We start from the raw sequence: 15138 nt of genomic DNA, 5'->3' as shown, positions 1-15138 counted from the left end.
TCGAGTCAAGGAACTTTATTTCTTCCTGACTTAATGTGAAATCGTGCAGCAGTGGTTATCCCACATAAAAAGAGCAATGATGACGATGATAATAGTATTATTAATAATAATCATAATAATGACGATGATAATGATAATGGTAATGATAATATTAATGATGATAATAATAATGATAATGATGATAATGATAATGATAATGACAATGATTATGATAATGATGATAATGATAATAATAATGATAATGATAATGATAATAACAATAATGATAATGATAATGATAATAACAATAATGATAATGATAATGATAATAATAATGATGATAATAGTAGTAATGATAGTAATAATAATGATGATAATGATAATAATAATGATGATAATGATAATAATAATGATAATAACTATTTCTTATTGAACACTTTCACAGGGGCCTGCAAAGCGCTGTACAATTTACATACAACATTCATATGTTATAAAGACAACATAATTAAAATTCAAACAGTTTAGTCTTAAGTTACCTTGTAAACATTTCTTCTGAAACACATAGGCGGAGTTGTTTTGGTAGAGTATTCCAGACGACAGATCCAGCATATGCGTTCGAATGCTTTGGTTTTTGTTTGTGGGATTTGTAGGATTGTTTCTTCATTTTGTGACCAAAGTTGATATCTGGAGATTATACATGTAGGAGTGGTTATTAGGTGGGATAGGTATTGACAAGCAGTATTCATAATGCACTTGTGAACAAGAAAGGCTAGTATGTAATCCATGTATACGCTCTTTGATGGGGAAGCAGTGTAACTCCCTTAGTACAGGAGCGCTAGAAGATCTACTCTGTATACCAAGCACTGGGCGAGCTGCTCGACTTTTTGGAGTCTTTTCATATCGCTGACATTCATATTTGCCAGCATTCACAATGCTTTACTGAATTGAAAATAAAACAAAACAAAACAGCAGATCTGTGAAGATGATTTTATAGAATAACACAGATTCCCAGTTATTTCACTGCTATTCAATATTCATAAACAGATACTAACATGGATGAAAGCCATAGTCCCGTACACCATCACATCGGGTAGCCATTCAAGAAATGCGCATTTTACGCTCTATGTACGCTTCATATCCAATCTCCCTGAAAACTCAAGAGTCTGTTTTCTCTCGCCCTGTGACTTGCAAGATGCGTGTGACAATTGTTGTCTCTGTGTATATGTTCTTTTTTGTCAGCTATGTCCATTTCTCTCCCCCCTTGTTTTTTCTCTGTTTTTTCTCTCTTTTTTGTAATTGTCTTTGTCTCTATTCTTTGTCAGTTATGTCAATTTCTCCCCCTTTTTGCTTGAATTTAGGCAGACAGATGCACGTATGTTGGCCAAGTAGTACACTTTTGTTTTGGAGCATTTGAGCCTTTGTCCTATCAACAGATGACAATATGAGTGTGATGAGTATATGTTCTGTGTAAACAAGATTAGGATATTTTCTGTACACTGCTCTCCAGGAATAAGATTTAGGAATGACATGTATACTCAGCTCTGATAATAAAATAGCTATTTCACTGATGGAGTGGTGTTAATCTCTCTATTTCTGTGACTTCTCATTGATCAAGTGTGAAGGCAACTCATGCATGCATAATTACCTCCACCAAGGGAGGAGGTTATGTTTTCATCGGCATTGGTTTGTTGGTTTGTTTGTTAGTTTGTTTGTCGGTGTGCAAATAACTCAAAAAGTTGTGCACGGATTTGAATGAAACTTGCAGGAAAGGTTGAGAATGACACAAGGAACAGATGATTAGATTTTGGTAGTGATCTGGAAATTTTTATGGATTTTATGAAAGATTTTCGATATTTTGGCAGGTAGGGTCAATGAACTTGGGAGTTCAGCACATTTTTTAGGTTTTCATACGCGCACTAAAGTGCGTGCTCTAGTTATTGCTAGGGCGAGGTGCGCTGTGCAGCTGAGGGTTTATGACGTAACAAAGGCTTCTATATTGGGAAATCGGACGATTTTTCAGGATGCATACGTATGGGGTGGAAATCGCTGATCTCTATGGAAGAGCAAGATCATCGATGGAAAGTACTGTAACTGTTTGGCGGAGGTCTGCGCTCTCAGAGTGCTTTTCTTGTTGCCAATATTTCTCATTTAAGAAAGAAACTTGTAGCCTTCCTCCATTTTACACAAGCAAGTTTGTTGCAGAGATTAAAAAAGAAAATCTAAGTGTCATGTATTTTTACTGGTACACAAAGTATCTTCTGCCGTGTGTGTGTGTGTGTGTGTGTGTGTTTGTTTAGGTGTCTTTAAGGCTATCACTAAGCTATGAATCTGTCAATCAAACAGTGGAAGTGCAAATGCAAGATAGGCTAAAAAACAACTTTTGTATGTTATTCACAATTAATGATTCAAGTGCCTCTCTGAAGAGGATGTTGATGTATTATTCATCAACATTTTGAGAAAGCATCTCATCTTTTTAAGATCGAATCTTCATCATGCATGATCTTCTAGAATGTTTAACATACACACAAAAGGTTAAAAAACAAACAAACTCAACAGCATGAAGTCAGTATTGCATGAATATAAGAACAAAGCAAGGGAGTACATTGTAGTATTCATATCATTTGTTCTGTTTGAAGACTTTATGCTTTTGACTTTGTACATAGTGCTATTTTTCTAGGTCTTCAGAGTTTCCTGAAAGCATTTGTAGATTCCAGTAAATGAAATTATAGAAATCATGATTTCAAGCATTATTAACAAGAGACTCTATTTTATGGAAATCATAATTTTAAACATTATTTACATTTTATGGGAAAATGGAAAAAAAAGGGTTGTACCTCAAATGTCATCTAATACAGATATGAAAGGAGTGCAATTTGTGCTTTACCGTAACTGTGACTGTGTGCAGACAAAATAATAAGTAAGAATACTAGACAATTTCAGATGCATTATATGTAGCTTGTCACAAAAGACCAAAGAAAATGTAAAGCTCAGTTATGGTGATTGACAAGTCTGTCTCTCATTCAACTGCCATTTGTGAAAGACACAAAGCCTGTCATGTGGTTGGCATACTGCCAGATTTATTGACAGTCTACTGCTCTTCAATGAACCATACGGTACAAAGAGGAATAGCCTGTCTGGAGAAAAGTGAGATTGAAAAGGCTGTGGACAGATTGACAGAGACATAAATACCCTCTGGAAGGAAAGAAGGAAGGGTGATAATGAGATAGAGAGAAGGGAGAACTCTCACCACAGAGATATATCTTGAATATAAAAGAAATGTTAACAATAGCGCTGTGTTTGTCTAAGAGTGAGAGCAAAAGATGGGGGAGGGGTCAGAGAAAGGAGGTTCTGATGAAAAGCGAAAAGTGAAAAAATGCGAAATACGATACTGTACTTTCATTGTATACAGACTGTCCATTGTTATACCTTGTTCTTAAATATCACCAGGGTAAGGTTTCATATGTTGGTTTTATTTTGGTTTGTTTGTTTGTTGTTGTTTTTTGGCAATCCTCATTAATAGATTTATTTGTACAATGAGGTTGTCTGAATCATCTTTTTAAATTCTTTTTCCTTTGTGTCTCAGCCAATCTTGGCCAGAAAGTTTCAAGAAAAAAGAACTCCTGTTAATATCAAGCTTGTTTGTTTTTTTTTTCTTCTTTCTCTACAGTCCTGGGAGGGTATGCTGTACTCTAAGAAGAGAAATGGTGAGAGCATTCCACAAATGGTCCACATCACACCTGTCATAGGCTATGGAGGGTAAGTCTCTTCCATAAGATGTATATGATATATATATATAATATATCTATGTATAAAGTGTGATAAAAGGCATGTACCATGTACATGCTGAAAGCTCGGAGGCCATTAAACCTGTTGAAATCTATAGCTACGCCTACCACTCCTTTCGATTTCTCATTTACATACTGTATAAGTAGTTATTTTCATGTACAGATATTTTCGCAGATGAGCAGGTCACTGACATTTTCGCGAGATGTTGTTTTCGCGAATTGACTCTTCATGAGGCTATTGTAAGTGCACTATTAGTCTAGCGCATGATGACGTTTTTGTGTAGGAATAGATTCGTGGTCCAACAGGTCATTCACGAAATTCGAAAAAATGTAACCCTTGCAAAAATAACAGCTTATACAGTATATGTATATATATATTTTTTTTTCTTGTGCAGTCTTCCTGTAACAATGAATCAGCAAACACTTTTCATTTTTTTTTGTATCCTGTGCTCTGTCCATTAAACTGCTTGTGTTACAATTTGAAATTGTTTGATTTTCTGTCATTGCTATCATTTTTTTTTAAACACAAATATTGATCCAAGGAAACTACATGTATGTGCCAAGTGTTTTATTTTTAATAAAAAATTGATGAAACATATGAACGAGTGATATTATTAAGATATTTCCAGCTCATGTGACTCTGTCTCCCACATTTTGGTTCAGGTAGAATTAACGAAGGCGATGAATTATATAGAGGTTTGTAGTTGTACCTGTTATCAGGAGCAATTGGGGTACATAAGACCAAGGTGATGATTATGTTATCTTTTTTGCTATCTTATGATATGAATGCAAAGAAGGAGATCTCCATGATAAGGAGGTTGTAAATGTATTAAGGGATGGGGGGGGGGGCGAAGAGAATTACCCAGATGCCCATGTATCCTGGCTCCTTGAAACAGAATGAGGTGAAATACTCATGAAATTAGCATATTGTGACATTTTGGGAACATTGCGTGAATATCAAGTGTCACGATTTCTGTGCAGCGAGGCATCTCCTGGTTGCCATGGGAAGGGAATTTTGTTCATTTCTCACTGTCATGAATCAAAACGCAATCATGAGGGTATGGTTTGAGACACCTGTTGACTCGATGTGCCATATATGAACATCTTGTAGTGAGATAAACTCCGTATCGATGTCATACAATGGAAGTGTACTTAACAATTTGAATCCATTATTTGCCACCAGATAAAGTTTTTAGCTTAAATGAACAAGTAAAGGGTGTGCAGTCCATGTTAATTCTGTTGGCAAATTTCTAAGTGTCATGGTCAGACCACCCCTTCGTGGAGCTAGCTGTTATGGATGTCTGGATAATCAAAAGTTAAATTGCTTTTACTAAGAACATTCATTTTGCAGATAAAACTTTCATCAAACCATTACTAAAGTTTGAGAGAATTCTTGTTGCACACAATTGCAAACAAGACAGATTTTTCAGAAACTTCACTGTGTCTTTGAAGAGCCCACAGTGACATGGGTAAAAGTTCCCATGGGATATGTAGTATGGGATTGAAGATTCCTTTATATACAGTTGAATAAGGATACATTTTCAGCAGCTGTTAAAAGTTCATGGATCCCTGAGGAACCCTTTCTCTCCGCCATGTGTGAAATCCTAACTGTGTGACAGAGAATATTGAGAAATGAGTATCCGATTCACCTGCCTTTTGAAAAGCCAGTTTTCTTCTTCATCATCCTTCCAGCCCATTTCTGTGCAAACTGTGCTGACATGATATAAGTTCACCCCTTATGAATTCAGTCGGATATGATTATGTCATTGATATTCTTTCCCCCCACCCCCCTTCAAGTAGCTTAGCATTTATGTGACAGAAAACCCTCAAATGAATGACTCTATTCATGAACAATATTTGTAGCCAACTCTTCTGGCTTTACATAAAAAGTCATCAATAAAGAATGGCAATACTCCAGTAAGATCCTGCATGTACTTGAATTGGGCATTACCCCTCATGGGATGCAAGATTCCATTATGAGTAACACCTTATGTGGTTGGCGCCATCAGTGTTTGTTGAATTTTGAATTGCAAAGTTGAGTTTCAAACAAGAGTCTTGAGGATTTGGGGCTTTGTCCATTTCTAAGTCACATTCATGCAGTTGTGAATGATTATATCTCAATAACATGTTTGGATTTCATAAAGACCCTACTTTGTTTGTGTCTGTGCTTTGATTTTGTTCTGCAAAACGTCTTGTGTTTCACCGATCCCTCCACGCATATTTAATCACCAGGAAAGTGCGCCATCACGTCTTCAACAAACGGAGTCCCCAGCAGACCACGAACGGCCCCAGCGTCTTCAACCAGGAGTTGCAGCACACCGTGGACAAAATGGCACAGGAATTCTCAAACGGTAAGCCCCCGGCCAGTGGCCCCTCATGGTATGCTCGCATTGCCATGGTAACTGAAAATAAACTTGCCGCTTGACTGCAATCCAGTATTTGAGCCCATCTATAAGCAGATTTTGCTTGAGACGAGAATGCAAATTCGGGAGAGGTAATCGGATTGTTTCCTTGTTTGTTTGTTTTTCCATGAAGTCAAGAGGCAATTGAGAATTATATGTGTGCTGGCCTGAAAGTATTTTCTTGTGCAATGTTGTCGCATGAGATATAAGGTAGCAAATGCACAACTAGGCAAAAGTAAACTCATGAATATCATTCCTCCATTCAGACATTAGTGTATATATCTGCACCAGTATGTCCTCTTTGTTTGTTTGTTTGTTTGTTTGTATGTTTGTTTGTTTGTGTTGGAATGTGTGTGTGCTATGAATTGTTACTTTTTCCTGTCATGTAATTCTTCAGTCCTTAAATGATATATCAAACAGCAGATTGTTATAAATCATTTTGATGTAACTTAAAGTAGATTTCTATTTATGTGAGTTTGCTTGAATTTGATAGATCACATAATAGATTGTGCCCTTGCTTAATTCCAAAAGAAATGATGCATGACCAAACATATGACCACCCTGGGTGCTATATTCTGATGAAATTATAAAGTTGCATATGTAAAAAGTAATTTTTTACTTGACTTTTGGCTCAGAAATCTCACCAATTCTACATACATACATTGTGACTGCATTCTGGAAGGGAGGATAAATGGGTTGTTATGTACATATCATTTTGTTTTACGATAATCACTGGATATAAAAGATGCTGTGGACGTGATGAAAATGTGTTTATTAAAATACTTTTGCTGCTTGTAATTCTTCAAAACATCAGAATATTTGTGAACTTTTATATTGTTACAGATCAGTTTTTGTGAAGATATCTGTATAAATGTGAACATAACATATTCAAGTTCTATCATATATTTCAGTAGGGATCCCACAATTGGGTATTCTTTATACAGACAATATTCTCACTCACATTGTATAATCTCACATGTCAATATTCAGGTCAGTAGTTCGCAGAGTACAACAGTTTCATTTGTTTTGAGACTTTTTGTGGTGCATCTACCATTTTTCGTACCCCAGATTCTATGCTGTTTTGTGATATGCCAACTGCACTTTATGCTGATCATACAAAAAAATATTCTAGACAGCTCTGTCGCATTACACTTTTGTTCCTAAGACAATTCAGAGGTTTTATAGATGATGCATTTATTTATCACCTCTCCATATTTTCTGTGGTAGATTATACTACATATTTCATTCACCAATCTCTCGCTAGGTGCCATATCCAGAGATGTTAGTGATCACGGTGTACCATGAATTTCTGTTTCTGGCCTTCTAAAATCAGCTTCACTTCTTGATGTCTTATACTCCTTTTTATTACCTCCACCAAGGAGGGTAGTTTTTCGCTGGCATTCAAGTTTGTTTTTCTTTTTTCTGTTTGCAATAAACCTTGAAAAGTTGTGAATGGGTTTGGATGAAATTTATAAGAAAAGTGATAACGATACAAAGAACAGGTGATTGAATTTTCGTAGTGATCTGGATCATTAAATGTTTGGTGTTTTTTATATTTAAACTTTCAAAGGATTCAGAATGGTCATACATGATTCATCTTAAAATGCTACAATGAGTTATTACGCGGTTTTTATTATTTTTAGATGAATTGTTTTAAACTTGTATCTGTTTACAATAAATATAAAAACTGATCTAAAAATGAATATAAACTTTTAAAATCCCAAAAGTACCATGCATTAGTCATCAAATCAGCATGGTCCTTTTTGAGCTGACATCCCTGTTGCTTCCTATTTTGCATACAAACCACGCACATGCGCATTCATATCAATACTGATACCCTGTATGTAGTCAGCTGTGTAGTTTGTTCGGCAAAGAAAATTATTGTATTGTGTATAATTACCCACTCTTCTATCTCGATAGGACAGTGGTGTAGCTGCTCATGTTGCAGCATTATGCCAACGTCGAGAGAATGCAAAAAATGTCAGTCAACCAAGGGCAGAGACATTGTTTAGGATATGTGTATCACGGAACTTATGCATACTGCATACAACACGATTTGGAGAATGTTGGTAAATTTTTATGTTCAGCTAGGTAATTGTCCCAAGGTCTCTCAACCATACAGGGCACCTTTCATGATTGTTTTTATGGATCTGAGATGGACAAAAGAAGAAACCAAATCTCACTAGTGAGCGTTTGCTTAACCTGTTGAGGATGGTTTCATTATGCTACAACATGCATTTTCAATAGGCGCTTACCCAAGTATACTCGGGACCCATCCTCAACGGGTTAATAAGCAGAACACGATGTTCTTACAGGTGGGCATGATCAGTGACGTCTGATCTTCCACTAACACTCCCTCATTAGCATATTCACCACTGCAGATTCACACTTTCTCAGTCAAAATATATGCACTTGTTTGATGATTTGAAAGTTTTTTTTTCGTGAAAGTAGTTCATTAGAGATACCATCATCAACATAACGTTTTTTTTTTAAAATTTGTGAAGACTGCCTCACTTTAATCACTGGGAAATAGGACCATTTTTAGCATATTAATTATGTGGAAATGAGCTGCTTGGTGGAGGTCTTTGCTCTGCGAGTGTGTTTCTAGTTGTTCATGCATGTAGACTGGTCATCCAAGACATTCGCTTCCTACCTTTGTCCTTCTTTCTCTCTATCTTTCCTTCTCTCTGTCTTTCCTTCTCTCTGTCTTTCCTTCTCTCTGTCTTTCCTGTCAATATAAGATTTTCCAGTCTGTCTTTTCTAATCACTTGCCCAAAGAAGAATATCATTTATCTAGTTCTTATCTCCCCAAATAGTTTTCTCCCCACTCTTAGCTTTACATTCATCAATATGCCATGAAATTCTACATTTACCAAGCTCTTTCTTCATATGCGGTATGTAAATTTTCTTTCCTCTTTTCTTTTTTCTTTTTTTTTTTGTGTGTGTCGCACATATCCATCTCCGCAGGTCATCAAGCACTGCATCGGAGGCAATCTGTTGCTAGGATACACTCGATGACAATAGAAGCTCCAATAACGAAGGTGGGTTTGTTGATGGGCCCAGCAGGGGCTGTAATCAGATACCTTGATGGCCTCTTCAAAGGAGTAATTAGTGCGGCGTGTGATGTAGATTGTGTTCTGGGACGCATTATTGGCCGTCACTTCATCTAGATTATCAGTGCGGAGAGAATAAAGATGGGGGGGGGGGGGCAGCGAGAGAGAGACAGAGAGAGAAAAAGGAGTTGATATTAAAGCAAACAATTTAGGCTGAGCGAAAGTGTTAAAAGCTATTTTTTGTGTAGCCAACTATCAGAATATGCAGGATGTGGGAAAAAAAAACACCAGAAAATTCTCCGTTTTTCTTTCTTTTTCATGGCAGCACAGGTTGCCATTTGATATTTTCGCATTTGATATTAATTTATGTGTTTTGTGTCTTCTGCCTGTGAAATGTAACAAACCCGAAATATGTATATGTGGACTGAGCGAATGCAGAAATATTTATAAAACATGTCAGTGAAATATTAAAGAAAATCTGACGATCAATTCAAAAGTTATCAATTTTTCAAGTTTTGCTACCACCAAAACTGGGTAAGCTGTTTGTGTGTAGCCTCCTGTCAGTTGAAAGCTTTGGGATATCAAAAAAAATTGACAAAATGTAATTTTTGTAACGAAAAGTGCACGTGCCCTCCAACTATTACTGTCATCTTTGCTGAGGATAATGTAATTCCCCACACCTTCTGAAACTGATATGCCAAGTACTCTGTCATTATGCTAGAAAAATGAAAATATGTTGAATTCTCTTTATAATTTTGTTATATATCAGTGTACTACTGCAACATGACAAGTCATTGTAGTCTCCTTATCCAGCGATGGCTGTTGGTACCAAAACTTTAAGAATTTAAAACTGTGAATGGAATATCCAATTTTCCTCAATCTTTCACTGATGTGTTCTACTGATATTTCTGCAATCACTTAATCCACATGTGTATGGGGGTTTCATTCCCCTTGAAAGAGTTATTCCATTCTGTTATCACGTTGACTTTGATACAGAGTTTAAAAAACAAACAAACAAACAAACAGAAGATTTCCGTCAATACTGGGTGCAATAACTGGAAAGTTATAGGACCTGAGAGTTTCCATTTTGTTAAAAAGTGATGTGATATTTGCAACCACATGAAAAAACTACAACCAGGTTAAGCAAAGATATTTTAGCCTCAGCAGTCTCTCTTACTGTGTATAAAAGTGTGTTTTGTTTTTGTTTGTTTTGTATTTTTGTATTGTGCATCAGTTTGTGGTTTCATGTAATTTTTATTGTACATTAGTGTGTGGTTTTATGTTGTTGTTATGCAGAGTTTAGCAGTCATATGCATGGCTTATGAGAATTTAATAGAGCAATACCTCGTCTTTCTTGTCATAAAATGTGGGCGATTCATCCTTACAGTAGTTGAAGTTTTGACGTACAGTGTAAGGATGATATCAGCCTCATTCTATCCAAATGCATTAGGGCGTGTCAGACAGTGGGATTTTAAAACTGGTTGCAGTGATTATATAAAAAAGAAGACACAGTAAATAATGGTGTGTTTCTTTTTTCTCAGGAAACCAAATGCTGATTTAGTTTTATCAGATGTTACAGTGCTGCTTTTACCGTACGAGTATAGGGCTTGATCCAGTATTCTGTGTCAGAGATTCGAAGTTAAAACGAACTGGTCTGTATAAATCGAGGTAGCTGCATTTGAAGCACTGTTTCTCACATTTTTCCAGTTATGGTAGGAACATAATTCATGGGGTATACAAAGGGGCCTGTTGTTACAACTGTTCTTGCAAGCGTTGTAAATCTGGCTAATTCTGCATTGGGGGTAAAAGTCTGTAGCAATCATATTCTGAGCATATCTCGTACACAGCAGTAGAGTGTAGGTAGTTGACGTGTACTTGCTGCTTGGATTCTGTGCGTCTCTCAGGTCATCAACATAATAAACACTGCCCAAGAAAATAGCCCGAGCACTGTGGTCCAGGCCTTGGACCGAGTCCTGGACATCCTGCGGTCATCGGAACTCTATAACCCGGTACAGGTCAAGGAGGATGACCAGATAACAACTGACCTCGTCGGTGGACTCATGGCGGTAAGCGATGTGACTTATCCCTTTAAAATGCTTATTTGACCATTACTTGTCACCACAGTGTATATATTGCAGCTGATATTCAGACTGTGTGTGTGTGTGTGTGTGTGTGTGTGTGTGTGTGTTCATCTTTGCCAATTCACTCCTCACAAATGTGATCACCCATTCACCATTATAGAAATGTTGCCCGTTTTTGTCCCACCATGCAAGACCCATGTATTGTCATTCATGACCCTTCACGGTATGCACACATCACCTCACACTGCTTTGTGGCACATGCATGCATATCACGTTTGTGCAGAGTGCACAGTTTTGACCATTGAAGATAATGTAGGCAAGACAAAAGAAGTTGTTCAGTAGTCCAGTGCTCAGTGAACAGGCAAAACATATGGGTCCTGTAGATTCATAGTGATATTGCTCTTTAATTTGTCTTTAACTGTGTGATCAATGTAAGGATGACTAAAAAAAGAATTGATCATTTCAAAAAATTTACCCCCCCCAAAAAAAAACAACAACAACAAACAAACAAACAAACAAACAAACAGAAGAAACCTCTGAATTTTTCCAAGGAACTGTCAAACAATCGGCTATCATTGACACTACACCATAGCTTTCATGGTTTTCTTTCATTATGAAAAGAAAAGGTAATTTGTCAAATGTTCTCCTGGTGTAGTATCCATCATTTTATGTGATAATTTGGGATCCTCATTTTCAATGACATTAATTGTGGTCACACTCACATGCCCAAACCGCTTACCCACTCATGTGTATGTGCCCTTCCTTATCTCCCTCTGACCCATTCCCACATCCCCTATACCTCGCCGTGAAATCAGAAAAATAAACTCATGAAATGGCAGCTTAACCCTCCTTGCCCAAAGAGGGGTGGGGGGGGGGCAAAATAGCCCCATGAACATTTTTCATGATAATTTTACAACAAAAATGAATGTGTTTCTTTTTATTTTTCCTCAGATGACATCAGTTGTGGTGATCCTAACTATTCTACATAACAAAACAATGAAAAAACAAGAGTCAAAAACAGAGAAACACATAAGATTTCTGCCCTAATAATCAAAATTTGAAAATTCTGAATTGCAAGAAAAACTAGCATATTTGCAAAATTAATCACAATTAAAAATCTAAAATTTAGATACAATTTGATTGAATTATATTATAGATTACATGACAAACTGTAAACAAAAATTTGATTACATTTACTTCATAAATGGTAGAAACTAAAAATGAAATTAGCATTCTTTGAAAAAACATCAAATCTGCATAATCAGACTATTGAAGAATAAGAATAGAAATAACAAATTTAACTATGTGTCCTCGTAAAATACAATGTATATGATGGGACATGAACACACTGACTGAAGTCACAGTTGGTGTACGAATGGCCGAAATCTGGGGTAAGGCAAAATATCCCCTCCTCTGGTTATGCAGTTTCAAAATAGTGCAACTATGTATAGTTAAAGAAAGAATCTTTTTGTACCGGTGCCTATTCCCCATGCGACACATAAGCATCTGCCGCAAGTGATCTGTGTGAATGCGACCCCCGTTTGTACCTAAAACCCATTAATGCTCCAATATGAGTGTTACCCTCAAGGACCTTGATCATGCTTGCTGGTTTGAGGCTGTTTGAATAATAGCATCCTTTCCCCCCACTGGAACGGCTCTGTGTTCTCGGCACTTGAAAGCCCAAACACCAATCAAATCAAGTCACTTAGCGCATAATGGCCTGTGCAGTAACCCTACATCCTGACGTATAATGTGTGATTTCCACAAGGCCATATTGTTGTAAAATACACAGCTACATGTCAAAAGTAATTTTACGAATATGCATTATCAGTCTTTTTTTTTTGGGGGGGGGGGAAGATAATAAATTTGTCCATTAAACCATAGTTATATGATTCATTGTCATGCTACTTTTCAAGGAAATGCTGAGAGATGACATACTAAGATGTAGCCTCCTTCATTTTATGTTTGGTTGTTGGGTGGAACATGGATTTGTGTGAAAGTGATGGTTATATAGTGTGAACTGGATGTATGTAGGCAGCATTGGAAACAACAACAAGAACCAAACAAGGATTCCATGCGCTGGTCTTCCGTTTTTTCTCCAGTCCCGTTATAATGATAGTATTTAGAAATAATGATCAAGAGTATATGTGAAAAATGGCTGCTTTGCTGAAAATGTTGCATACTTTAATGTTGATTGTAATTTTGTCAAAAGGGACTGCATTCAGTAGCTGTAATTTGATAGACTGGCCATTTGCTTTTTTAAACAGCAAAAAAGAGAGTTTAACAATGGTACAGGAGTTTTTCCGTGCACACTTCACCCAAAAAAGTTTGTGCAAAAGCAAAAACTTTTTAAAATTCTAAAAGCCCATTTTTAGTTAGTATGTTTTTATTTGAAATTATAGTTTTATTTTGAGCAGAAGCTGTGTTGAAGAGCAGGTAACAAGTGATTTTTCCAGAATGCAGCTGAAATAGAAATTAGCATATTTTATGTATCACCCTTCAGCCCTCCTAGTTTATGATAAAATCTCATTTTGAGGAGGTGTCTGCAATTCTGTGTGTCTGATTTTGCTCTCTTTTTTTTCAGAGGCAACTTGAACAGGGTGCAGAATTACATTTTAGATTGTTGTGTGCAATCGCAGTTATATTTGAAGCACTGCATCTGTGCAGTGTTTGCTAGGGAACACCTTATGCAATGACCTAATGGTAGTCTAATAATGAGATTATAAATTGTTGTGCATAATGCATCCATATCTATGCATGATTTTGTTATCGTTGTTGTAGTTGATAAATCTCCTACCCTACTGAAGTCATATATTCTCAACACGTATGGTGAGCTATTTTTAAAAACCATCAAAGTAACTATGCTTCCACCTTCCAGGGCTTTGTTTGCGACAAAACCTCACTTAAAGAATCTGTCTTTCGAGTGTAATGGCGCCTGTGGGTGAAGGTGGAGATGGTTCTTTAACCCAAGCTTTGCACCCATTTGGATGTCACAATCTCCCTTTTGGGCATCATCTGCTATAAGAGTGTTGGTGTGTTAAATAAGTAAAGATAATTCCTTTGAGAGATATCAATGGCATACTGTGCACTCTTTTTTTTACCTCATCTTACCCAATAAATTATTCTGTATCTTCAAGAGACCAGTACAAATGAACAAAATATGAATCAACTGAGAAAGTTATGAAAATGAGCAATATGTAAAATATTTAACTTCATGTCATACTTATATTCACCAATCATTTTCTTCTTCAGATATCCTTTTCCTTCTTCAAACCTGGTATAACAGGCTACCGTGTATAATGGGATTCTGGTATACCAGGTTCCTGTAAGGAACGGGTTAAGATTTGTAAACTGTTCAGAGGAGGGCAAGTCGGGATATTATGGCCCCATCATGACAAACGATTGTCTTAAATATACTGTCTCTCTAAAAAAAATTTAGTGAAAATATTCACTCTTGAAGGAGTGAATACAAAAAAGAGTGAATTTAGAGTGAAATTGGAGTGAATTTAGAGTGAAATTGGAGTGAATTTTGAGTGAAACTGTTCATTTTCACTCATTTTGGAGTGACCTTAGGGATCACTCAAAGATTTTGGAGTGATCCCTGAGGTCACTCTAAAACTAGTGAAAATGAACATTTTCACTCAAAATTCACTCTAATTTCACTCTAAATTCACTCTTTTTTTATTCACTCCTTCAAGAGTGAATATTTTCACTTGACTTTTTTTTTTAGAGAGTATCACAAAGCATCCAAGGATCACAAGGAATTCTGAGGATGTTTATCATTTTTTAAACCCCCAAAGAATGACAAGCTAATGAAATTATTGCAAATTGGAGCCCA

At 36.4% G+C, this 15138-nt stretch overlaps 1 protein-coding gene across 1 annotated transcript in view; it reads left to right on the top strand.

Annotated features, from left to right (window-relative positions):
• The window catches only part of LOC139721053 (high affinity cAMP-specific and IBMX-insensitive 3',5'-cyclic phosphodiesterase 8B-like), an 89147-nt gene that overhangs the window by 59704 nt on the left and 14305 nt on the right, over positions 1–15138 (top strand). Inside the window, exons 7-10 of the mRNA XM_071632383.1 lie at positions 3647–3735; positions 5997–6115; positions 9134–9207; positions 11124–11294. Of these exons, the coding sequence (XP_071488484.1) occupies positions 3647–3735; positions 5997–6115; positions 9134–9207; positions 11124–11294 (453 nt within the window). The remainder of the gene's footprint in view (positions 1–3646; positions 3736–5996; positions 6116–9133; positions 9208–11123; positions 11295–15138) is intronic.

This window comes from Diadema antillarum, unplaced genomic scaffold (assembly GCF_040938485.1).
Source record: "Diadema antillarum isolate AM-2024a unplaced genomic scaffold, OU_Dant_1.0 scf00000137, whole genome shotgun sequence".
Classification (NCBI taxonomy): Eukaryota; Metazoa; Echinodermata; class Echinoidea; order Diadematoida; family Diadematidae; genus Diadema; species Diadema antillarum.
The sequence above is the reverse complement of the archived record's forward strand: the minus strand, read 5'-3'. Positions and strand labels throughout refer to the sequence as shown.